At 39.8% G+C, this 24,642-nt stretch overlaps 1 protein-coding gene across 1 annotated transcript in view; it reads left to right on the top strand.

The window, feature by feature from the left end:
• Positions 1 to 24,642, top strand: part of PCNX2 (pecanex 2) — a 127,107-nt gene that overhangs the window by 65,406 nt on the left and 37,059 nt on the right. Inside the window, 3 exon segments of the mRNA XM_070733968.1 lie at positions 3,656 to 3,833; positions 12,576 to 12,686; positions 14,235 to 14,362. Of these exon segments, the coding sequence (XP_070590069.1) occupies positions 3,656 to 3,833; positions 12,576 to 12,686; positions 14,235 to 14,362 (417 nt within the window).

Here is a 24,642-nt window from a genome sequence, read left to right as displayed (position 1 = left end):
GTCATTATATATTGTTTTTATCATTGCTGTAAACCACCCCGAGTCTACGGAGAGGGGCGGCATACAAATCGAATAAATAATAATAATGATGATGATGATGATGATGATAATAATAATAATAATAATAATAATAATAATAATAATAATAAGTAATCCACAAATGAGATCAGTATTGTTTCAGTCCCATCCCAGGCCTGTAATCTAACTGAAGGGGGTATAGATAACCTGCTTCCTCTAGGGTTATTTGCAGTGCAACCAACTTCTCAAACTTTTTTTAAGGAAAGGTTAAAAACAGGACGAAATATTTCCATATAGTTAGATCTAGCAAGCCACTCCCTCTCTCAAAAAATTTCCCACCTTTACAATCCAGCCTAAATGATGTACTTACTTGAAGTTCATTGATTCACCAGAGAGAAATTATAAACATGCATACTGTAGATGCATTCGATGTAATGCTTAAATACTATAAGATCTAGAAACTGTGAGTTAAGATTTTGAACGTATCTAATTCTTCTCAGTCCAACTTAGTTAGAAAAACTATGAGAAAGGAACCTAAGGATTAATATATGGGGTTATGACAGTACAATAGAACTGGGAAATTTATAATCCACATAACACCACCGTTTTATGGTCTCCGTGTGAGTAGCTGACATTCAGATCACTCCTAAGCGTTTTCCCATTCTCTCCTCTAAAAATTTTGAAGTATTGGCTGGTGTTTTGTTCTTCTTTGAAGTTATCACCTCTGGACATTTGTGTGATGTCTTCCGTCAGCCATGATTCACACCAGAAGCATATCTATTTTTGGCAAAAACACATCTAGGGTCAAAGTCTTATAACAGCACGGGCATCTTATTCATGCAAAATATATTCTCTTGTTTTAATTTTATTGGTCATTTTAATTTAACTGGAAAATGCTGACACAATTCTTACAAAGCTGTATGAGCAGGAATCACACCCTATTTTTCTCTGAAGTAGTGTGCTTATGTCACATAAATTTAGCGAGAGGAATCTCCAAATGTTCTTGGGAATAAAGATAAATGCCATCCTTTCATCTTTTAAGTCTTTCCCTTTTTTTTTTAAAGATTTTGCTTCTTTACATCTTGATATCACATGGTTGTCTTTAAAGTTCTGCTTACTGATCATGTTCTGTTATCACTTGATTACAAAAGAGTAACATAAGCCTTACTCCTAATGCTATTGTACACTAAATATTAGAAAGTTGTTATATAATTCAAAATAAACAGTTAAAGCTTGCCTTCAGTTTAAAACAAGACTATGTGCATTTTACACTAACAGACAGAAATAAGCATTCTGGGAGGAACATAGATTTTCTTTCTTTCTTTTCTAATATTGTAATATTAACAGCAGCAGATTTACAGGTGGCCCTCATTTAGCAGCTGTCTTGTGTAGCAATCATTTACTGCAGTGATTTAAAAAATTAACTTTGCAACCAATTATGGGCCTGTAAAGCAAAAGAAAGCTGAAGTAAGATCATAACCACAGTTGTGCTTAGACAGCTGTTTCATTTAATGACTGAGAGTGCTGGTCACTAAATAAGGGCTACCTCTACCACAGTTAAGTGCAGCATCAGAAATTCCCTAAATCAAGACAAGTGTTCTCGACTTCCATAAGTCATATTTTAGTAACTGGGATATGCAAACACAGTTTTAACAGATAAATAAACCAAATGGAATTAAGTGTTTTTTTAATCAGTACAACCTGGTCTACCCAACTATGGGACATACCGCTTCCACTTTTGCCTTTCAACCCCAATTCAGGAGCCTTCGCAGGCAGTTGCTTTTGTGACAAACTATTTTTTGTGTTAAATTTATATTTACCAACAAAGAGAAAAGGGGAAACTAACATAGATCTATTTTAAGCTATTTAGCTCTAATCATTCTGGCATCGGGCCAGAATATCTCCAGGACCGCCTTCTGCCGCACGAATCCCAGCGACCGGTTAGGTCCCACAGAGTTGGCCTTCTCCGGGTCCCGTCGACTAAACAATGTCGTCTGGTGGGACCCAGGGGAAGAGCTCTGTGGTGACTCAGACCCTCTGGAACCAGCTCCCCCCAGAGATTAGGATTGCCCCCACCCTCCTTGCCTTTCGGAAACTCCTTAAAACCCACCTCTGCCGTCAGGCATAGGGGAATTGAAACATCTCCCCCTTGCCCATTTATTTTTTGTGTATGATTCGATTGTGTGCTTGTTTTTTAATATATTGGGGTTCTTTTGGATTTTTTAACTTAAAACTGAAATTTAGATTGTGAAATATTAGATTTGTTACTATGTTTTGTTTACCATTGTTGTGAGCTGCCCCGAGTTTACGGAGAGGGGCGGCATATAAATCCAATAAATCTAATCTAAATCTAATCTAATCCGATAGCCATACCCTTCTGGGATTCCAACCTGGGTTGCTTGCATATTAAGTAATGTATTAACCTCTAAGTCACTGGTACAGCTAACAAAGCAAGGAGAACTTGTGGCTTAGGGCATTGATGGCAAACTTATGGCACGTGTGCCACAGGTGACACATGGAGGGCACACTCATCGTTACTCTGTGTCAGTTCCAGAGCACATGCGCGCTGGCCAGCTGATTTTCAGCCTTCATTTTGGGCTGTTTTTGCTCTTCCCAGGCTTCATGAAAGCTTCCTGAAACCTGGGGATGGTGAAAAATGTCAGGATTAAGTAGTATCCTGAGGTAATACCTCAATGCAGCAGGAAGGAATACGAAGAGAATGCTGAGTCATTCTCAGATAAATAAGCATGAAGCAACCTGATTGGGTGAGAAGTATTTAAATATGCCAGAGCTTTTGTATTGCTCTCTCTGATTCTCTGGCGCTCTCTGATCTGAGGTTCCTGTTGCAGTATTGCTGTATTGATCTGTTGGTTCCTGTGAGTTACTGTAACTGAGATAGTTGTAGTGAGATACTAGTGTGGTGCATTCATAGTAAAGTAGAATACAGTTAGTAGTGTAAATAAGAAGTAAATATATTTTTGCGAGACTTCTTGCTGCTGCTGCTGTGTTTCATTGAAGACTTCAACTCCATATCTATTGGTCTGTGGCTGGCTTGTTGGGTTGGTTAGCTGCTTGGGCTGGTTAGCTGCTTGGGATGGCTATCTCCAACCCTGGGAATGATGAAAAATGGCCCAATGGGCCAAACGGAAATTCAAAAAAGAAATTCTGGCTGGGCTGTTGGGCTATTTTTCGTCATCCCCAGGGTTCACAAAAGCCTCCTGAAGCCTGGGGAAGGCAAAAACTGCCAACCAGAAATTGGGAGGCTTTAATGAGATCTGTGTGCATCTATCTAAATCAGGGGTAGGTAAAGTTGGCTCTTCTGTGACATGTGGACTTCAACTCCCAGAATTCCTGAGCTAGCAAGATTGGCTCAGGAATTCTGGGAGTTGAAGTCCACATGTCATAGAAGAGCCAACTTTGCCTACCCCTGACCTAAATGCAAGCAGGCCAGGTTTGAATCTCAGAAAGTTATGGCTAGCTGACGAGAGCTAAATAGCTTGGAATAGATCTATACTAATCTCCCTTTATTTCTTTGTCGGTAAATATAAATTTAACATGAACCAAATGAAAGCCGTCCTAATGTCTATAATGCATCTACTTTAATTTATTTGAATCTTCTTTCCATTTTGTTTTGCAGTTGCGATATCTTTCTAATTACAATTGCGGGAATGAAGCTACTGCGGTGTTCATTTTGCAATCCCATCCACCAGTTTGTTACATTAAGCTTCACGTTCATCTTCTTCAAGTTTGATTGCAAAGGTTTCTCCGACAACTTCTTATTCAATTTCTTCATTATGTCAATTGTATTTAATAAGGCAAGTGATGATTTTTCAAAACATCATCGTCCTTTCAAGCGTAAATATTTCTTTTGGGTTGAGTTAATCTTTTTTTCTTTCAAAACAAACAAAATGCAGAATTGTTGCAATGCTCTTAATGGTAATACAGTGATACCTTGTCTTACAAACTTAATTGGTTCCGGGATGAGGTTCTTAAGGTGAAAAGTTTGTAAGACGAAACAATGTTTCCCATAGGAATCAATGGAAAAGCGATTAATGCGTGCAAGCCCAAAATTCACCCCTTTTGCCAGCTGAAGCATCCGTTTTTGCGCTGCTGGGATTCCCCTGAGGCTCCCCTCCATGGGAAACCCCACCTCCGGACTTCCATTGCCAGCGAAGTACCCGTTTTTGCGCTGCTGGATTCCCCTGCTGGGATTCCCCTGCAGCATCACAAAACCATGGAAGTCCGGAGATGGGGTTTCCCATGGAGGGGAGCCTCAGGGAAATCCCAGCAGCGCAAAAAATGGTGCTTCGCTGCCAACGGAAGTCCGGAGGCGGGGCATCCCAGCAGCAATGGTGGGTTTGTAAGGTGAAAATAGTTTGTAAGAAGTGGCAAAAAAATCTTAAACCCCGGGTTTGTATCTCAAAAAGTTTGTATGACAAGGCGTTTGTAAGACGAGGTAACACTGTATTATCTAAGTTTTGATCTCATATTTAAAAGTAAATCCTGCTGATAAAGATCAAGCATAAATATTGCTGTATCCTACCAAAACGTAAGAAAGAAATTATTTTAATTTGAAATGTCATGTTGACTTCTGTGTTGAGACAATGCTGTCAAAACTGACAACAGTAGAGCAGCTTTGAAAAGGAGAATTATTAATAAATTGGAACCCAGCTTGCTGAGTCACAGATGAAGGAGCCGCTTACTTGAATATTTATTTAACTTTTAGATACTCCTGGGATTTTTTTTAAATTCAAAAGGCTCCTCTGGGAAATTATTCAAATATATAATCAGCTTTAACATAAATTATTAATTTTTCATTCCTTGTGACCGGTTTCACCTTCACTTCCTTGGTTTTCAGCTCATTCGGATTTGTTAGACAGGTTACAAAAGGGCATTTGCTGGAGCACAGAAGTGTGAGTGAAACACCCTCCCCAAAGCATGTGTGTATCTATGCCCCCTTGCAGGCTTTCTGCAGTTACTTTAAAGCTGTCTGCAAAGAATATAAATCCTTCCATTCCCCACTATCCTGTCAGAACGGAAGAAGCTTCTAGGATGAGAAGCGAAACATCTTCAAAAGCAAAAAAATGAAAAAGCAGCTTTAGGATACAAAGGCATTCTTCAGTCGTCCATTTTGCACATGTAAAAGAAATGTACATGTAGATAAAAATAACACTGTGCAATGTGCATACACAGATAATTGAGTCTGTGTGACAAGAATAGAGTTTGCTAATTCACTATACCTCTACACAGAGGTGGGCTACTGCCCGGATGGTGAATTGGGGGGGGGAGAACGCAGTGAGGTAGCAAAAATGGAGCTCCACCCCAGAGCACCCAATTTGCACTTAAAGACGTTGAAAGAAAATGCATAAGCCATGCCTGTTACGTCTCCGCCCACACAAGGGAAATTGCTTGGAGACAAGCCGGATTGGTAGAGAACGGCTTCCTCCTATAGGCTATGTCAAGCGGGGTGTTACAGCCGGGAGCAGGAAGTTCTGAGTTAGCTGATTGGTCCTTACCTCAGTAAGTTGTCAATATATAAGGGATTGTACTTGTTATGTTTACGCCGGTTCTTGCTTGTGTTCAATAAAGAGTTGATTCCGACTAATTGGTGCCTGACGTCTCAATGCCCACAGTGTGGTAGTAAAAATTTTGGTAGCCCTTCACTGCCTCTACATTGTAAAATATTTATCTGCTGCTCTTATGTCTGGATAGATGATTACAAATTCAGATATTGAAGCCCTCTTGATCAAGTTCACCATATTTCAGGCAGACATTATTTCTTTATCATATTTAGAAACTACCCGTCTCCCTCATAGGGCAATTCTGGGTAGTGAGTAATCTTGAAGGCTCACCCATGTAGCCCAGCAATCAAAGAATCTCTCATGTGACATCATTTTTGTAAGTAGTTGTTCATTTGGAGTGTTTTACTTTTTCCATCCTCTTTCCAAGGTGGGTTACCTCTTTGAGCCCATAGAATGGATAAGATCATTACACAAAGTTACCCTTGGATGGCGAGTCTGCGGAGAGGGGCAGCATACAAATCTAATAAATAATAATAATAATTATTGTTGTTGTTGTTGTTGTTGTTGTTGTTATTGTTAGTACCCTCCAAACACCCTTCAGCTTTTCTAGAGTTTTAAAATCTGCGATGTTAACAGTTGTAGCTACTCTTGGTAGTATCATTTAAGCAAGAAGGGATGGTTGTGATACTTGTAAAGAGATTGTTGTGAGAATGGCCATTGTTTGCTGGCCTTAGGGATTTGGAATAAATGAATTTTATTCATTTAAGGAAAAAGAAAGTATTGTTGAAAAGCAGCTTCTGCAAAGTGCCAAGAGGTTGAACGTGGGAATAGCTGAGCAAATGCACGAGTAAAATCAAGATAGCATCAATCAAACTATTGTTTTTTCCCATGCAGAAAGTTGCTGGAACAAAGAATGCAAGTCAGAAAGTTGATGACTCTGCAAATTGACACGTTTTATAAGATTCTAGTCCATCAGGGGAATCAATTTCTAAGGTTCCTACAATGTCATGAGCTATCCTTTCAAAAAAACCATTTGGAAGAATCCATTTTTATTAAAGAACGTGCATGCCTGTATTTATGTAGATCTATAGTCTCTATATACTTATGTAGATCTTTTGATGTTTTTTAATCCTGCCTTCATTTTTTTTATAAATAACTCAAGACAGTGAGCATACCTAATGCTGCTTCCATTTTCCCCACAACCCTGTGAGATGAATCCAGCAGAGAGAGAGTGTGTGTGTTACTGGCTCAAAGTCACCCAACTGACTTTCATTCCTAAAGTGGGACTAGAACTCACAGTCTCCTGTTTCTAGCCTGGTGCCTTAACCACTAGACCAAATACCATCAGATTGTGAACTATTACAATTTTCCAATTTAGTCACAATTCTTCTTAAAATACAGGAGGTTAATTTTTCCCTGCCATACTTTTCACTCTGTATAAACTGGACTTAATCTTGTAAAAGTGACCGTCAATACATTAGTTTTCACTGAAGATGTGAGGTTTTCTTCAATAGCTATGCTAAAGTGCTTTCAATCCATACCATCATGTCCAAAACAAATACCGTATCCCATCAAAGCAGTGGTTGGAGGTACATTTTTCTGTTACTCTTCAAAAACCTTACAATAAAATTATATTAGACAGTTGATTAGCAGATTGTTTTTTCCCAGTGCTATTAGTAATAGTAGTTGCAGTATAATAGTAGACTGATCATTGTAGTAATTTTATCGCTTATCTGAGCTGATCCAAGATAATTATTGCCTGAGACAAAGCAGCAAATCATACACAAGCATACAGACACAAAACTACATTGCTCTGAAGACCAGTCAAGTCTTCATGATACCAGAAATAGAAAAACCCCACAAGAGCCTATTATCCCCAATATAACATTTCAATCATCAGTTTTTCAGCCAACAATTTGTTGCTGTTTCATGTCACTGAAAATCAATTGCCCAAAATAACAGTCTCATGCTAGCTAATCAGAAATCCAGTTGGTTCCTTTTTTCTTTAATTAATGCAATCCAGGGAGCTCAAACGGAGTGAATCAATATAATTGCTTGGGTTTCTATTGCCTACACTACAAATCTTTTTGATCTGCTTGTTGCTGATTGCTGATACTTATTTTCCCTTGCAAAACCACTCAACGGATTCTGATATCATTTTTCCTCTAGTAGATACGGACTTTTCAAAATAAAAGAGACCAAATCACTCAGAGATAATGTAGACGATAGCCCACCTTTTATAAACCCTCTCAGTTTGCCTTTTCTGCCGATGTATAATATCTGAATATAGGTTATTTTTTCAACAATTCAATTTCCCATTTATGTGGTTTTCTAATATATCACTCCACAGAACATATTGTGTACCTGTTTCATATGGTTTGGGTGATAGAAAAAGGTAATATATGATTTAAAAATAATAATTCAGTGGTTTTAGGTTGTCAAGGCTTACCATACCAAAAAACAAGGCAATGCTCCTGGTTGCAGAAATATGCTATTCTTTGTTGTGTCAGTAATTGTTGTGTTTGGTTCTGGCCCAGCTCTTGCCCCAAGGAATGTGGAGGTGGATGCAGGGGAAACATCAACATGTCATAGGCCTGTTTTATTGCCGACAGAGTCAGGGAGTGCAGTTTCCTTGGACGAAGAAGAAGGTGGGGGTGACTTGGAAGAGGAGGGCTTGGCACACAGCCCAGGAAGCCAATCTCCATTATCTTCGGTTGATTCGGATGAGGAAGTGTTAGACCCACGCAGGCACAGACTTATGCATAGAAGAGACCAATTGAGGAAATATTACAGGAGATAAGAAACGCCACCTGTGTTTGGGTGGGGCTCCAGTAATTAGAGCTGCTGTTATAAATAGCAGCGTGCTGGCTTGGGCCGTTGTGGAAGATTATCTGATCGTTGTTCTTCAGGATTGTGCCTTGCTGTTTCCGGACTTTGTTGATTTTTCACGACTTTGAAACCAAAGCAGAGCAAAGTGTGTATGTTTCACTTTGGGGGAGAAGGAGGGCTGTGACGTTTCTTTACAGCTGCTAGCTAAGTACTTAAAGACTGATTAAGGGGATTGTACAGACTACCAGGTTGTTTTGGGAAGAGTGCTCTTTGCAATACAAAAAGGGTGCTTTGTTTCTTTTGAATTTTTGGGATAAAGAACATTGTTTTTGAATTTTCAAGTGTGTGTGTGTCTGAAATTTGTACCCTTGAATTTTCGGGAGACTCATACCATAGAGCCCAGCAGAACAGTAATCAGTTAAAATACTATTTTTGATTTCAACATCTTTGTTGAACAGATATTCTCTAGCTTAGTCTGAAATGCAAGACATGCTTGGTTTAATCTGTGTGTTTTGGGAAGTGAATGCTTGGTTCTGATTGTCAGTTAGGTGAAAGACTGTCAGAATATTTTATGAAAAAATGTTTCAGAATGAACCTGCCAACATAGTCTGCTCAGCTGCACAAGCTACCTGCTGGGACTTCTTCAGACGTGACAACTGATTGTAATGAAGTATCTCAAGGAGAGACTTTGATTCGGTGGAAGGTTCTCTAGTCTTTTTCACTGCTTTTCAGACTGCATTGGGAGATTTTTAAAAAATTCCCTAGAGTAGTTTTAGTGAGATACAAAGGGGAAATCTGCAAAATTATGTTACATGCTGAAAAGAATGTTCTCCCCTGTACAATAAATGGTATCACCTAATTCTCAACGTGGTTTAGCTGATAGTCTACTTACCGGTATATGCACTGCTTTTTGCCACAATTTCTTGGATCCATTATCTATTAACCGATGCAGGGGCGGATTGCTATTACTGGCTGCTACTGGTGCGCTATGCACACAGCTTCATTCATCTTCTGTGGGTGCGCTCACGTGTGCGTGGATCCCCAGTGTGTTTTTGCATCCTTGCATGCGCAGGAAGCAAAAATGCACCAAAATCTTGCAAGGGGACACGCACGCATGGGAGATTTTGGTGATTTTTTGCTTCTGCACACACACAGAAGCAAAAAAATTGCCAAAATCTCCCATACATGAGCATCCCCTTGTGAGATTTTGCTTCTCTGTGTGTGCATGAAGCAAAAAATATGAAAACTTGAAGAAAAAAGATGGCAGTGCCCATAGGACTGGCAACGAAGCGGTCGCTCACAAATTGCTTGTTTTAGCATCTGTTTTTGATTTTGAGATGGAAACGTTTTTTCGCTCTGGGCAACTTTTTTTCTGACTATGGAATCCTATGTTTTTTTCCCTAGACATCAAAAAAAAGTTCAATTCTTAAAAAGAGCAAGCAATACCATTTTTAGACATGGAATCCCGAATCACGTTCTAGCACCCATTTTTTATTTTGCATGAAGAAAAAAATATGAAAAATTGAAGAAAAAAGATGGTGATGCCCATAGGACTGGCAACGAGCAATCACTCACAAATTGTACAATCTGGCGGCCGCTACTGGCATGTAGTCGCCTACCGCACCGGTAGCAAACTGTCCCTGGACCATTGGATCCGGCAATATTTTTTTTCCACATTACTTGAGTTAGTGGTTTCCCTAACACTGATTGTTGGATTTTGGACCAGTTGCAGCTTCTCAATGCTTCTCCGGGGTCACCCCATGTAGACTTTATTGCACTAGTCCAAATGAGAGGGTAACTAAGACATGAGTGACTGTGAGCAGGTTTAGCTGCTAAAGGAGGGCTTAAACACTGACTTCTGTGCCCCACAAAAGATAAAAATAGGCTTGACCTTTTAGAGTTTAAGTTCAAAGCATCTATCTCATCCCTTATTAAAAATCTCAAATCTTTAAAAATGTAAAAATATAAGCCAGAAGTGCCTTCCACAGGGATTCTCTTGAAATCCCCAAAGAAATGCTGGTGTGTCTACTGGTCTTCTGCGGGCTATCCACTTCTACTTGTAAAACTACCGTATTTTTTGACATATAAGATACACCTTTTTCCTCCCCGAAAGAGGCTGAAAATTTGGGTGGGTCTTATATTGTAAAGGTAGCTTTTTTCAAAGGTTTTTCCCAGCCCTAACTAAGTGCTAACAATGTTCCCAGCTCTTACCACTTTGCAAGCTCTTTCACTGTTACTCTCTCCGAATAAGATTTTTTAAAAGTCCTAACCAGGGGATAACCAGGGGCTTTTTTTCATTGTTCTATTTGCTCCAAATAAGTTTCTTTCTAGCCCTAATGAGGTGCTAACGATGTTCCCAGCTCTTATCAGCTTGCAGGTTCTGTCACTGTTACTCTCTCCAAATAAGATTTTTTGAAAGTACTAACCAGGGGATAAAATAATGTACTGAAGCTGACCAAACTATGGACGCTAGCCAGATGAATACCTGGTAAACAGATTTCCCCCACCCCTAAGGTGCATCTTATACTCTGGTGCATCTTATACTCTGAAAAATATAGTATTTTTTGCTCTAGTTTTCAAGAATTAAGAAAAAAGTAACAGAAGACAAAGGAATAACCATAGTGACTTGGGACATTTATGAATTAGAATGATAAAAACAAGCTATAATGCAAAGAGGAATCTTCAGTGTCAGCTATTTGCTAGTTTTGCTCTGCCAGTTTTCTCTATAAAGATGCAGAAAGACCACTGAATGTATGTTCATGAGTAACGCAGATTAGGGAGATAAATTAAAATTATACTGCACTACACATTGACAAATATTTCCTCTATTTGGCTATGACTCTGTCTTAGTAGTGGGATCAGAATGATGTCTGATAGTTATTTAACTTGGAGTTATGAATTCTGCATTAAAAAGAAACCGCAAAGCATCGTGGTGACACAGAAATGTTGTGCAGATAGCTGTTGTGCAAATTGAGCAGATTCATGTAATGTTTACTAATATTCATGAAACATGTAATTTGTCTAGCTGCAAATTTTGTTGAAAAGGCCTGGCTAAGGTTATAATTCCTTTTCTCTTCCTGCCTTTGGTGAAAATGAATTGTAAAAACAAAAAAAAATTATGGAAGGAAAGAGAAGAGATGTTATTTCTCCTTTGTAGAAATGCTGTTCTGCATTTAATACATTGATTTAATAGAGATATGGCCTTAACTATCACAGACCACTCTTACCATAGTTCTCTTTGTGTACATGTAGTTATATGTATATGTGTGTACAAGTGTTTTTATGCTACCGGTAGTCCTTGACTTGCAACCAAAATTGAGGTCAGAATTTGTGTTGCCAGGCAGGGTGGTGGTTAATTGAGTTGCACCCAGTTGCAACCTTCTTTATCACAATTATTAACCAAATCACTGCAGTTAAGTGACTTGTGCAATTGCTGAGTAAATCTGGCTTCCTCCATTGATGTTGCTTGCTGAAGCTGGCTGGGAAAGTCACAAATGACTTTGGTACAACACCAGGACAGCACAACTGTTGTAAATACATGTCAATTGCCGAGTACTCAAATTGTGATCATGTGATTGTGAGGATGGTGCATTGGTTCTAAGTACAAGCACTGGTTGTAAGTTACATTTTCCAATGTAACGTCCTATGTAACTTTAAGTGGTCACTAAATGAATATTTGTAAGTTGAGGACCACCAGCACTTCAATCAATAGGGAAAGTTTATTATAAAACAGGAGTGGTGCAGACTGGCCTTATTTCTTTTCCTAACAATGATTTTCATTTTAGGATAACAAAGCACGGAATGTGATAATATAACGGAGCTCAACGTCCTGATACATTGCCCCCCCCTTTTTTAAAATCATGGATTATGCTCCCATTTTTCACCCACTTTGGGATTTATGGGTTACCAAACTTTTTAAAACAGAAAAACCTGTTTTTCAAATGAGATAATGTGAAGCATTCTGTGGGTTTTTTTTTATAACAGACACATTTCATGAGATTATTCTGGGTCTTGTCCTCGGATTATAAAAAGAATTCCATTTTGATGATTGCATTTAATCTTAACTTCCAACTAGAACTGTGTAGGAAGAATCTTTGTACACTTGTAGTAAATACAGAAACCCAAGTGCTTAGTGTTTTGTTTTGTTTTAAAAAAATAGACTTTATGGATGCTATCATCATTTTTTTTTTTCTCTTTCATTTTCAGCTGTGGGATCTACTACTGAAATTACAGTTCATAATGACTTATATTGCTCCTTGGCAAATTGCCTGGGGCTCATCTTTCCATGTGTTTGCTCAGCTCTTTGCAATACCTCATATCCTTTTAAGAAAGCTGTTTGCTGTATTGTTCTGTATTCAGCCTGAGGCCTGTGAGTAATTTATACAGACCACCGTTGTTTTGTTTTGTTCCTTTTTTAATGTACATCTTTGCAAGAGGCTTAGCTATGTACAATACTTAGGAAAATGAAATTTGTGTTATTGAATAGATAAAAGTAAGGTGAGCTAGCAAATGAGAAATGTGCTTTGTTATTTGGTGTAGTTTTATGTAATTTTAAAAAAGGACAATATGTCCCTGATATATTCACAAATTGTAAAAAACAATTTTCTGCCAAGTTGACAAAAATGTTTTCTCCTATAAGGTCCCATGTTTTCATACTAGATGAAATACTTCCTAAATGACAGGGAAAATTCATTTTAAAGGTTACAGTACTCTGGCAGATTACATTGTATTTCTTTTTTCTTTATCAGGAATCTGCAAGCCTTTTTCCTTTCATTTCAGAGGAACATTTGTTTGGGTTGAATCTTTGTATGCATTTGTATTTAAAAGCACTAGTTTTAAGAAAAGACTGGGATAAGATAGCAGTGTTAACTTCAAGGATAAATGTTCAACTTCCTAGAGGCAGAGAAACTAATGTAATATTTATCTTAGTTGGTCATTCCACTATTTGATATGGACTTCTAGAGTTTTGCTACTTTCCACTAATCTTTTCCATTTGTTTCCTGTGTCCCCCACCCTTGCACTTAATTATGACTTTCTGTCCCAAATTAGGGACATCATTATAAATTCATTGTGTTGTAACTTTAATATTTTCATTACATCAAATTCTAAATAATTACAGTTCTTTAGCTCTTACACATTACAGTGATACCTTGTCTTACGAACTTAATTGGTTCCAGGACAAGGTTCGTAAGGTGAAAAGTTTGTAAACAATGTTTCCCATAGGAATCAATGTAAAAGTAAATAATGCATGCAAATCCTTCAGGAAAATCCCAAACTTTAGAAGGGAGGCAAACAGAGGGCAGGGAGGAGCAGCTAAAGGGGGCAGGTGGAAGAAGCAAGGCTAGGCTAAAGGGTGAGTGGGAAGGAAGAAAGGCAAGGGGGCGCCCCTCCCTTTTCTTTCTTCAAAAGACACCCTTTCAGTGCCTCTGCAAGCACATTGTTCTCTGCAAAGTCTTTCCCCCTCCAAGCCGCCCCTCCCTTTTCTTTCTTCAAAAGACACCCTTTCAGTGTCTCTGCAAGCACACTGTTCTCCTACTTTTGTTAATGCAAACTCTTTCCCCCTCCAAGCCGCCCCTCCCTTTTCTTTCTTCAAAAAGGGGGGGGGAGAAATCCCTTCATCCCAGCAGCAGCGGGCTGGGTTCGTAAGGTGAAAATAGTTTGGAAGAAGAGGCAAAAAAATCTTAAACACCGGGTTCGTATCTTGAAAAGTTTCTTAGAACAGGCGTTCGTAAGACGAGGTACCACTGTACTCTGCTGCATCTGTCTGTTGGGAAGGAAACTAAGTAAATCAAGAGACACCTAAAGAACATTGTAAAAGCAAATGAATTTACTATTTATGCTACCTTAACTTGAAGTTTTTCAGACTCTGCAATGCTTTTCTGTCAGACTTTGGCCACTGCAATTTTTTCTACTCCCCTGAGTCCATTTCTAGGGAGTGTAATTTTTCTCACTTCCTATGCCAGACCAGTCAAGTTCTGGGAAAGAAATTACAAGTAAGATAAAAAGTATTATAAATGTATTCTCTTTTTTATTGAAAATGTAGAGTTTAAACAGAATGTACTGTAGTTCGCAATATCCTGGAGCTTTCTCTAGACTGTGGGGGTTACTTTATTCCTTTTGTGATTGTTCATGATGCATTTCACTAATGGTTTTTGATGGAATGTTAGCCATTTTTTTAAAAAAAATGTATATTTAAACACTCAGAATAGAGTTGTCACTTCACATTGCTCTGTTGCAAAAGGCAGCAAAACTCAATGGGAAGGGAGCAGTTTGTGAGCTATGACTATCCTGAATGCCAACTGTTATTGATTCAACAGTTACAGATAGAAATAAAACTTGCGGGCATTTGAAATCAGGAGGGATTATCATATGTTATTAGCTAGTTAATGTTCATGCTTCAACAGACATGGTTGTTACAATGTAACAGGGTTCCTTTTTTAATTTAAGGTTTATTGTTTTGCAAGGGTGACAGAAAAACAAGACTATGGCGGTTTCTATATTTTTTTTCTCTACAGAGTGACATTATTTACCACAGGTATTTACAACAGGTGCAACAGGTATACAATACTAGTGTTAGGCTTCCTCCTAAGACTCCCTCCAAGATATGAATCCTGATTCCTCCCTGCTTTTCCTCTATCTCCCCCCCCCTCCATTTCTGGGTTTGACTATAGAAAGAGAGAGTAAAAAGAAAGGAATGCACTGTAATGTATTGGAATATGCTCAATGTGGCTTGATCTACTTCTAGAACGGCTTAGCCAAACACTTATTGCTTCTCCATTGGGGGGGGGGAGAACATTTCCCAGGGTCATTCTCCAAAGATCAGAATTTTTCCACTGATGACAGATCCCTTCCTTCTCTTCTGGGGTGTTGAGTTTGCCAACTGGGTTTTCCTCTCTCCTCATTCTTAGGCTTGGGCCCATGGATCTTTCTTCTTCCTTCTGGAATGGTATGTGGGAATGATCTTGGGAGATATGAGAGGAAGGGAAGTGTACTTTTAGACTTACAAGATTGATAGCAAGGTACTCCAGACAAGAAGCACAATCAGAACGTCTACACCTGTCCTTATTGTAAGGTTACATTAATAGAATATTGCAACTCTATAAGTACCCCCCCTCCCTTGTTTATCAGATCATCATCTAGGATGCAGCTCTTCCTCCTATCTCCCAAGGTCATTCCTACATACTGTTACATTTCCTACCCAGGAACCAACAACTGCTCTACACATCTAATTACACTCTCCAGTTTTTCTCTCCAGCCCACCCATTCTGTAAGACCTCTCCTCTGTGTCTCTCCGACAAGGAAGAGATTTCTTTGTTGTTGAGTTGAATAAGTTGAATGAAGAAAGGCGTTGAAGGAATAAATGATTCTCGTATGAGTTGAGAGTCTAATCCTTCAAAAATCACACAACAGAATTGAGAACAGAGGGAAGATTCAAAATCATCGTTGAAAACAGCACTATGTAAGGTACATTACAATAGTCTAGCCTGAATGGATCATAAGTAGTAGAGGAAAGAGTAGCTATCTCAGATTACAGCCACAATCGGTAAAATAGTACTTCTGGCTATATCCACTGTGTCAACTTTGCCATCTTCAAAAGCATTCCCATACTGTGCTTTGGTTTACAGCCGGAATGAAAATGTATTATCCATCTTCCGTCTTTATTCATAGTGTTGCCATCCTGTATGGCTTAAAGCTTTTTACATTCATGCATTCTCAGTTTCAGAATTCCATAACCTTCTATATTTTATATATTCTCTATATAACAGATTTTATAACATAATTTTTTACAACAGAATTTCAGGGTTGTAAAACACTGAAGTTGGAAGAAGGCTGAGAAGATGCCCTGGGAGCATAATTTGAGAAGCCACATTCATTTTAAGCACATTTCATATGCGACAACATTCATTATTCATATGCTACGTAGTGTATCTAAATGCTTCAGTAGCATTTCTAATATATTGTAGCTGGAATTCATAACCACAAAGTTATGTTCCATTTGCCAAACATTCCTTGTAACTGTTAGTCTACTGCCAGAAACCATAGTGTAGTTTCAGTAAAATCATAGAAATAATGTCAATTTTTTCCCCCTTAGGTTCACTGTTTATGATTCATGAGATGATTAAAAAAAACCTTATAGCTAACAATATATTAAAAAGCTGCCCAGTGTGTCTTTTATAGAAGAGGTACAGCGAATACATTTCATAAATAAAATAGTGCAAGATTAATGAAATAAATGAATTATTATTATTTATTAAATTTATATGCCACCCAGCTCCTAGTTACACTGGACAGTTGTTACAAATTTTTTAAAAATATTAAAAACAAGAAAACAATGTGAAACAAAAAAAAAGGAACAAAGGTGGCAGAGATAACAAAACCATATGGGAACAAAGAAAAGAAAGACGCAACAGGGGCTAGAATCATGCTTGCCAAAGACCTGGGCAAAGAGCCAGGTCTGTTGGGCCATTTGAAACACTAGTTGTGGTGTTGCACACATATTACTCATTTTTAACTGGCTACAATGTTTACTTCAATAATTTACTGTATAAATTCATAGCATGCTTTGGTCCCATTAAACAAGCATGATTTTTTTTAAAAAAAATCTTAACAAATATTGATGCAAAAACTCAAATTGGCATTTTAGAAGAGGCATTCCTTCTCCTTCATTTTGACAAATGCTTCCATCCTCTAAAGCCAGAGAGAATGCTTTCTGCCTGCAGATGGAATTGATTAATCAATCCAAATTCATACAATTAATTTAGATTTCTTTAATTGGCTGACAGCCTTCACTTCAAAGCATTTGTTTAAAAGACGTTCCTGGTGGAGTACATTTCTTTTCTGTAATGATTTCAATGGAGCATACGCATCTGTAATCGCAATGTTAATCATAGTTTATGAGAATAATAATATACTCATTTTGAATTGCGATCTGCTCCAATTTAAAAAATTATCACCCACGTGTTGTTGGTCACCTGACGAAGGAAGGAAAGACTCAAATCTAGTTAGGACCATGATATATCTAATCTCCAGTGCCTTTTCTCTCTGTATTTTCTTTACTCCTAAGGAGCTGCAGGCACTCTGATTTCCCCAAATACTAAAAACTGAAATAGAAGCAGGAATCTATTTTTCCTGCATTGTTTGTCCCCGAGGAGCAATGTAGTATGAACAATAACAAAAGTTTGGCTTACATAGTTTTAGGCAACGGAGCTATCCTTATGTGCGTGAATATCAAAAGAACTTTGAAGAAAGAACTTGTATATTTGGATAGGACAGGAAAGAGTTTCTTGTTCTAGTTTTAAATCTGACCTAATTTTCAAGCCTAAAATCAGCTTTTAAATTTTGTATGGTGAACTCATTCCTCAAGTGCTGACCTTGGTGTAACTAAAACAATGCAGTTCATGCATGAAAGGAAATTAAAAACAAATTTGAGGGAACCACTCTTGATGTAGAAAAGCACAAGCATCGTTGTTGCCATTGGAATGATGACAGGCTGTGTAAATGTAAGGTTACTACTAGTCAGTGATGGGCTCCTATGGGTACAGTCAGGTATGCAGAACTGGTAGAAAAATTTTGGTCAGGTACAAAGAACTGGTAGAAATATTCTTCAATTTCCCCCCCCCCCCCTTCTGGGCTCTGGATATGTTTTTCCAATTTGTTTCTTGTAGCTTGGTCTCGGATTCTGCTCGCCATATATCGTCTTACCTTGTCCCATCAGTTGTCGCAAGTCAGTTTCACTAACCAAATTCTATAAAACTATAAAACTATTAGAATCAGAAGGCTATTGTTGTCTTAGAAAGCAAGCTAAGCCTCCAGATTCCAAGAACAGACAATAGAAGACATTGCACATGTACTACTCAATTATAAACTATACTCCTCAGTAAGACCTCAGTATTTACAGCCCCTACTTGACAAAATCATACACTGGGACTGTAATAAACAACTATCATATTTTCTTCAGGGTAGAAAAATATATGTCGTTTCTAGAACCGCTAAGTTTATAGTCAGCGCTGTTCAGATGAGAATACGTTTTATAGAACATATTGGGGTGGCATGCAAAGGAGATGAACTCACTTAAGAATATTTTATATCAGTATCTTAGATTTGTTTAATATAATCCTTTGCACGAGTTATATTCTCATGTTTTACTACTCAATTTTAGCATATTATACTGCATTTTAACTTATTATTTATTCAAATTCCCTCTATTTTAGCCAATTTTATTGTATTTTAACCAGTCACAGTTTTATGACGACTGATGTGGTCCTTTTCCTCGCTTTGATATGGTCGATTGACTAATCAAATAAAGTTGATATTGACAATTGTTAAAAAGTAGATTCATGAGTGGGTTTATCATTGGAGAGGGCATAGGAAATGATGTTGAATAACAATAAATGGAACCAGTACCAAATCAAGGGACAGATAAGAGGGGTTTGAGCCTACACTGAGAAATCAATTTGAGAAAACATCTTGGGATCCTCCCTGGTTACCTAAAGATAAAGCAAAGGAGGGGTAGAAGCACATTTAGTCGCCCCAAATTCTGTTACTGTAGCTGTTGCAATGAAAATAATCCCAACTTATGTATGGAATTGGTTTCTTAGTCTGGTTTATCTTGCAGGGCTGCCAGTTATTGAATCAATTCCTTAGATCCAAGTATCTAGAATTGTTATTGAACTTGCTAGACACACTTTACTTCCCAATAAATTATAGCTGCGCTGGTCCTCCCCCCCACATCTTTAAAATTGCATTTTCTAACTGTTTGAGGGCTTTATATTTATATCAATATATTTTATTGACCTGCAGTCAAAGACCAAAAATATAAAACAATTAAAGTAATCACAGGCTGTCCTTCAATTTAGCCAAATGGCTATCCCTGCTATTTGTCATTAGGACAATCTATTGATAATATAACTGAAGTCCTGGTTTATTGCTTCTTAGGCATTGTTATTTTTTCTCAGTCTGTTTTCAGTTTCTGCTTTCATCTACCAACCCCAACCCCCCCCCCGGAATATAGTTTTAGTCTTCTATTGCTTCTAAATCTATTTTTGCAACTGCTTTGATGTCAGGCTTCTTACATTATTAATGCAATTGTTTGTCACTTCATCTCTCCCTGATTTATTTGCCCATGTTTTTCAAATAATATATAATGCTAAATGACTATGGCTGGACTGTTGTGTAAAAAAAAAAGGTATTGATAGCAGTATTCCTGCAGTTGAGCCAACGATAAAAGCAGCATTTCACTTGACGCTGCGTATCACCAGGAGTCTAGTTAAAATGCACCATCACGTATGGATTTATAGATCTGTAAATCTGTAGCCTGTGGCCTCTTCCTTAGCTAGAGAACTGTAGCCAAGGAAGAGATACATCAATTTTGCCCGGAAAAAAACAAGAAGCAATGGATGAAAACTAATCAAGGAGAAATTTCCTGACACTTAGAACATTTAATCTCCTTGCCACCAGAAGTTTTGAGTGTAGCAACACTGTATGTATGTATGTTTGTATACATGCAGGGGTGGGCAGCAGGCAGGACGGGGTGGAACACAGTTCCATCAGTGGAAATTAATTTAGGACTCGGGGCGGCTCACAACATAAATGAAACTGTGTGCCCAGCTCCAGCTGATCATCCCACCCTCCCATCCTCCTCCTCCTCGGAAAGCAGCAGGGAGACCAGCAGCAGCAGGAGTTGATAAAGTCGCTCAGATCCGGGCTGACCTCGACTCCAATTGTCAAACAGAGTTGACTGACAACGAGTCAGTCGAGGTGACTGGGGCACGTACTTGTCCACCTGTCTGGGAAGAGTTTGATCTGGTGACACCTGATGAAGTGGACAAGGCCATTGGAGCTGTGAGTTCCGCCACCTGTCTACTGGATCCGTGTCCCTCCTGGTTGGTTTCGGCCGGCAGGGAGGTGACACGGAGCCGGGCCCAGGAGATTACCAACGCTTCCTTGGGGAGGGGAGTCTTTCCAACACTCTATAAAGAAGCGCTCGTGCGCCCCCTCCTCAAGAAGCCTTCCCTGGACCCAGCCGTACTTAACAACTATCGTCCAGTCTCCAACCTTCCCTTTATGGGGAAGGTTGTCGAGAAGGTGGTAGCACTCCAGCTCCAGCGGTCCTTGGAAGAAGCCGATTATCTAGGTCCCCAGCAGTCGGGTTTCAGGCCCGGTTACAGCACGGAAACCGCTTTGGTCGCGTTGATGGATGATCTCTGGCGGGCCCGGGACAGGGGTTTATCCTCTGTCCTGGTGCTCCTCGATCTCTCAGCGGCTTTCGATACCATCGACCATGGTATCCTTCTGCACCGGTTGGAGGGGTTGGGGGTGGGAGGCACTGTGCTTCAGTGGTTCTCCTCCTACCTCTCTGGCCGGTCGCAGTCGGTGTTAGTGGGGGGTCAGAGGTCGGCTCCGAGGTCTCTCCCTTGTGGGGTGCCTCAGGGGTCGGTCCTCTCCCCCTTGCTATTTAACATCTACATGAAACCGCTGGGTGAGATCATCCAAGGACATGGGGTGAGGTATCATCAATATGCCGATGATACCCAGCTTTACATCTCCACCCCATGACCAGTCAACGAAGCGGTGGAAGTGATGTGCCGGTGCCTGGACGCTGTTGGGGCCTGGATGGGTGTCAACAGACTCAAGCTCAACCCGGATAAGACGGAGTGGCTGTGGGTTTTGCCTCCCAAGGACAATTCCATCTGTCCGTCCATTACCCTGGGGGGGGATTACTGACCCCCTTAGAGAGGGTCCGCAACTTGGGCGTCCTCCTCGATCCACAGCTCACATTAGAAAACCATCTCTCAGCTGTGGCGAGGGGGGCGTTTGCCCAGGTTCGCCTGGTGCACTAGTTGCGGCCCTATCTGGACCGGGACTCATTGCTCACAGTCACTCATGCCCTCATCACCTCGAGGTTCGACTACTGTAACGCTCTCTACATGGGGCTACCTTTGAAAAGTGTTCGGAAACTTCAGATCGTGCAGAATGCAGCTGCGAGAGCAGTCATGGGCTTACCCAGGTATGCCCATGTTTCACCATCACTCCGCAGTCTGCATTGGCTGCCGATCAGTTTCCGGTCACAATTCAAAGTGTTGGTTATGACCTTTAAAGCCCTTCATGGCATCGGACCAGAATATCTCCGAGACCGCCTTCTGCCGCACGAATCCCAGTGACCGATTAGGTCCCACAGAGTGGGCCTCCTCCAGGTCCCGTCAACTAAACAATGTCGGTTGGCGGGCCCCAGAGGAAGAGCCTTCTCTGTGGCGGCACCGGCTCTCTGGAACCAACTCCCCCCGGAGATCAGAACTGCCCCTACTCTTCCTGCCTTCCGTAAACTCCTCAAAACCCACCTTTGCCGTCAGGCATGGGGGAATTAAACATCTCCCCCTGGGCACATTTAATTTATACATAGTATGCTTGTGTGTGTGTCTGTTAGTACATGGTTTTTTTTAAATCTTTAAATATTTTAATTAATTTATTATTTATTATTTGTTTTCACTTGTTGTGAGCCGCCCTGAGTCTTCAGAGAGGGGCGGCATACAAATCCAAATAATAAATAATAAATAATAATAAATAAATAAAATAGTTGCAGGGGGGCCATTTCTTCCCCACTCTTTTCTCAACAGCTGATCGGCACCTGTTTGCCTAGCTACCCAGCCTGAGGCAGGGAGTGATCCAGGAAGGCAGGATCTTTCCTTCTCTTTCTGCTCAAGATCCCCATGTACAATTGGTGGGCCACTGTATGACACAGAATGCTGGACTCGATGGGCTTTGGCCTGATTCAGCATAGCTCTTCTTGTGTTCTTATGTTCTTAAGAGAGTGTGGGAAACGCGAAGCAAATTGTTATGCCAGAGAGCGACACTGGTGAGGTTGTAAATCGAGGGTTTAACAGTTCCCTTGAACGATGGTGATCGTTCAAGCCACTCCCACCTGGTCACATGGCTGGCAAGCCACTCCTACCCAGTCACATGACCATCAAGCCACACTCACAAAATAAGCCACACCCACAGTGTGGCAGTGAAAATTTTGGCTGCTCATTACTATAAGCGTGTGTGTGTATTGGCCACCCATCTTTCCTTACCTGTAGCTTAGCTTAAAATCAAACATTAAAACCAAACACAGACTGGAAGGGTGGGGGCAGAATTGGGGAGCGAGATGGGATCTGTTATTACTCAGTCAACCATCTTTATTGCATTGTTCTCTCACTGGAGCCCCAAGCAGACTGGCAAAGCCACATATTTAGGCCCTTATCACTAGACATCTGGCACATGTGGCCATGATGTGAGGCAAATTTTACCCTATGCTACCATATTAGAAACTCCCACGAGTTAATAAAACATTTCTTATGCTGCTCCCATGGAAATGGAGATAGAATAAAATTTGGCCAACCGAATGATTTTACTTAAGTGAAAAGCATATGGTCCTATGCATGTTTTGGGACTGCCATTCTAATTGACCTTAGTCATCATATTCAAAAGAAGGAATAATGGGCTATGTAATTTAGTAAGATCTGAAGCGTCACAGTTTTCTTATCCCCTCACTGCTACGGTAACATTTCTCTCAGCATGGCATTTTTGTACCCATTAAGCCGCAACAATTTCTCTGCGGGCACACAGTCAAATTGTGCTTTACGTCAGTGCCACACTGAAACTGCCTTTGTTTTCCTGGCTGTGAATCTCTTCTTTTTATTTGACTTGTTCTTTATTTCTGAACACAGAAATGCTGTAGTCTACAGTCACGTGACTTTAAAAACAAATTAACATTTGTTCCCTTTTGGCAGTTAGTTTATTAAAAGAGGTTCAGCCCTGAGCTGCCTGCTTTATTGCTATTGTTCTCCTCTTTTCCTCACTTGTAAAACCGCACCGTAATTTTCACTCGGTTTCTTTCCCTGTTATGTGATTTATTGTAAAAGGCAGCCGTAGAGAAGTAGTACATGCCGCAATATATATCTATAGATGTACAGTGGTACCTCTACTTACGAACATAATTCGTTCCGTGACCAGATTCTTAAGTAGAAAAGTTTGTAAGAAGCAGCAATTTTTCCCATACGAATCAATGTAAAAGCAAATAATGTGTACGATTGGGGAAACCACAGGGAGGGTGTTTCCTCCCAGGAGATTCCTAGAGAGGCCCCATGGAGGCTTCTCCACTCCTTTTCCGGCCCTGTTTCCTCCAAGGAGATTCCTAGAGAGGCCCCACGGAGGCTTCTCCACTCCTTTTCCGGCCCTGTTTCCTCCAAGGAGATTCCTAGAGAGGCCCCATGGAGGCTTCTCCACTCCTTTTCCGGCCCTGTTTCCTCCAAGGAGATTCCTAGAGAGGCCCCATGGAGGCTTCTCCACTCCTTTTCCGGCCCTGTTTCCTCCAAGGAGATTCCTAGAGAGGCCCCACGGAGGCTTCTCCCTGCCTTTTCCAGTTACAGTTTCGGAGGCTTTCGGGTTTGTAAGTAGAAAATAGTTCTTGAGAAGAGGCAAAAAACACCCGGTTCTTATCTAGAAAAGTTCGTAAGTAGAGGCGTTCTTAGGTAGAGGTTCCACTGTAAATTTGTAGTTAGCCCTCAACATATGACTGATTGTCTAATGATCTTTCAATGTTATGACAAACCCTCAAAAGTTAAGGATGACCTGTTTTTGAAGGTACAATGGCCACATGATCACATTTGGGACACTTAGCAATTGGTTCATCTTTACAGTCATTTCTGAAGTGTCACCACAATTTGTGACATTTTTTACCAGGTTTTCCAGGGGGAAAAAACCTACTCAAAATTTATTTGCTTAATGAGAACTGGGGTTTTTTTCACTTACCCACCATTGCATTCACTTAATGACTGTCATAAAAAATGTCAAAAACTCAGGTTTGGTTATAGGATACATGGGCATTCCGAATGTTAATTGAAGAATCAATAACTTTAGATTGATTTTGATTGAATAAATTGTAAAGCTTTAGGGTTGCCAGATTTTAATACCATATTTTGATGGTATATGGGAAAAATGTTGAGATGAGCCAAGGTCATAGCCCAAAACTGAATAGTGGACAGGACAAAAGATTCAATGTAATTTTACAATAAAAGTAATTAGCTCATCTCGTTGTAAATCTGATTTACTTTGTGAGGCCAACATTAGTCTTGCAAGTTTGAAAAAATAATTCTGTTCCCCTATGTCCTTTACACTTCAAGTAAAAGATGGTTTCTTTTGAGCCATCCACTATTCAGTTGCAGGCTATATTATCTCTAACCTGACTGTTCCCTTGGTTAGATCTATTGGCCCAATCTCTCAAAATCTTTCTCAT

Source organism: Erythrolamprus reginae, chromosome 1 (assembly GCF_031021105.1).
Source record: "Erythrolamprus reginae isolate rEryReg1 chromosome 1, rEryReg1.hap1, whole genome shotgun sequence".
In the NCBI taxonomy this organism is placed as follows: domain Eukaryota; kingdom Metazoa; phylum Chordata; class Lepidosauria; order Squamata; family Dipsadidae; genus Erythrolamprus; species Erythrolamprus reginae.
Note: the sequence above shows the minus strand (reverse complement) of the source record. Positions and strands in the feature narration are given on the sequence as shown.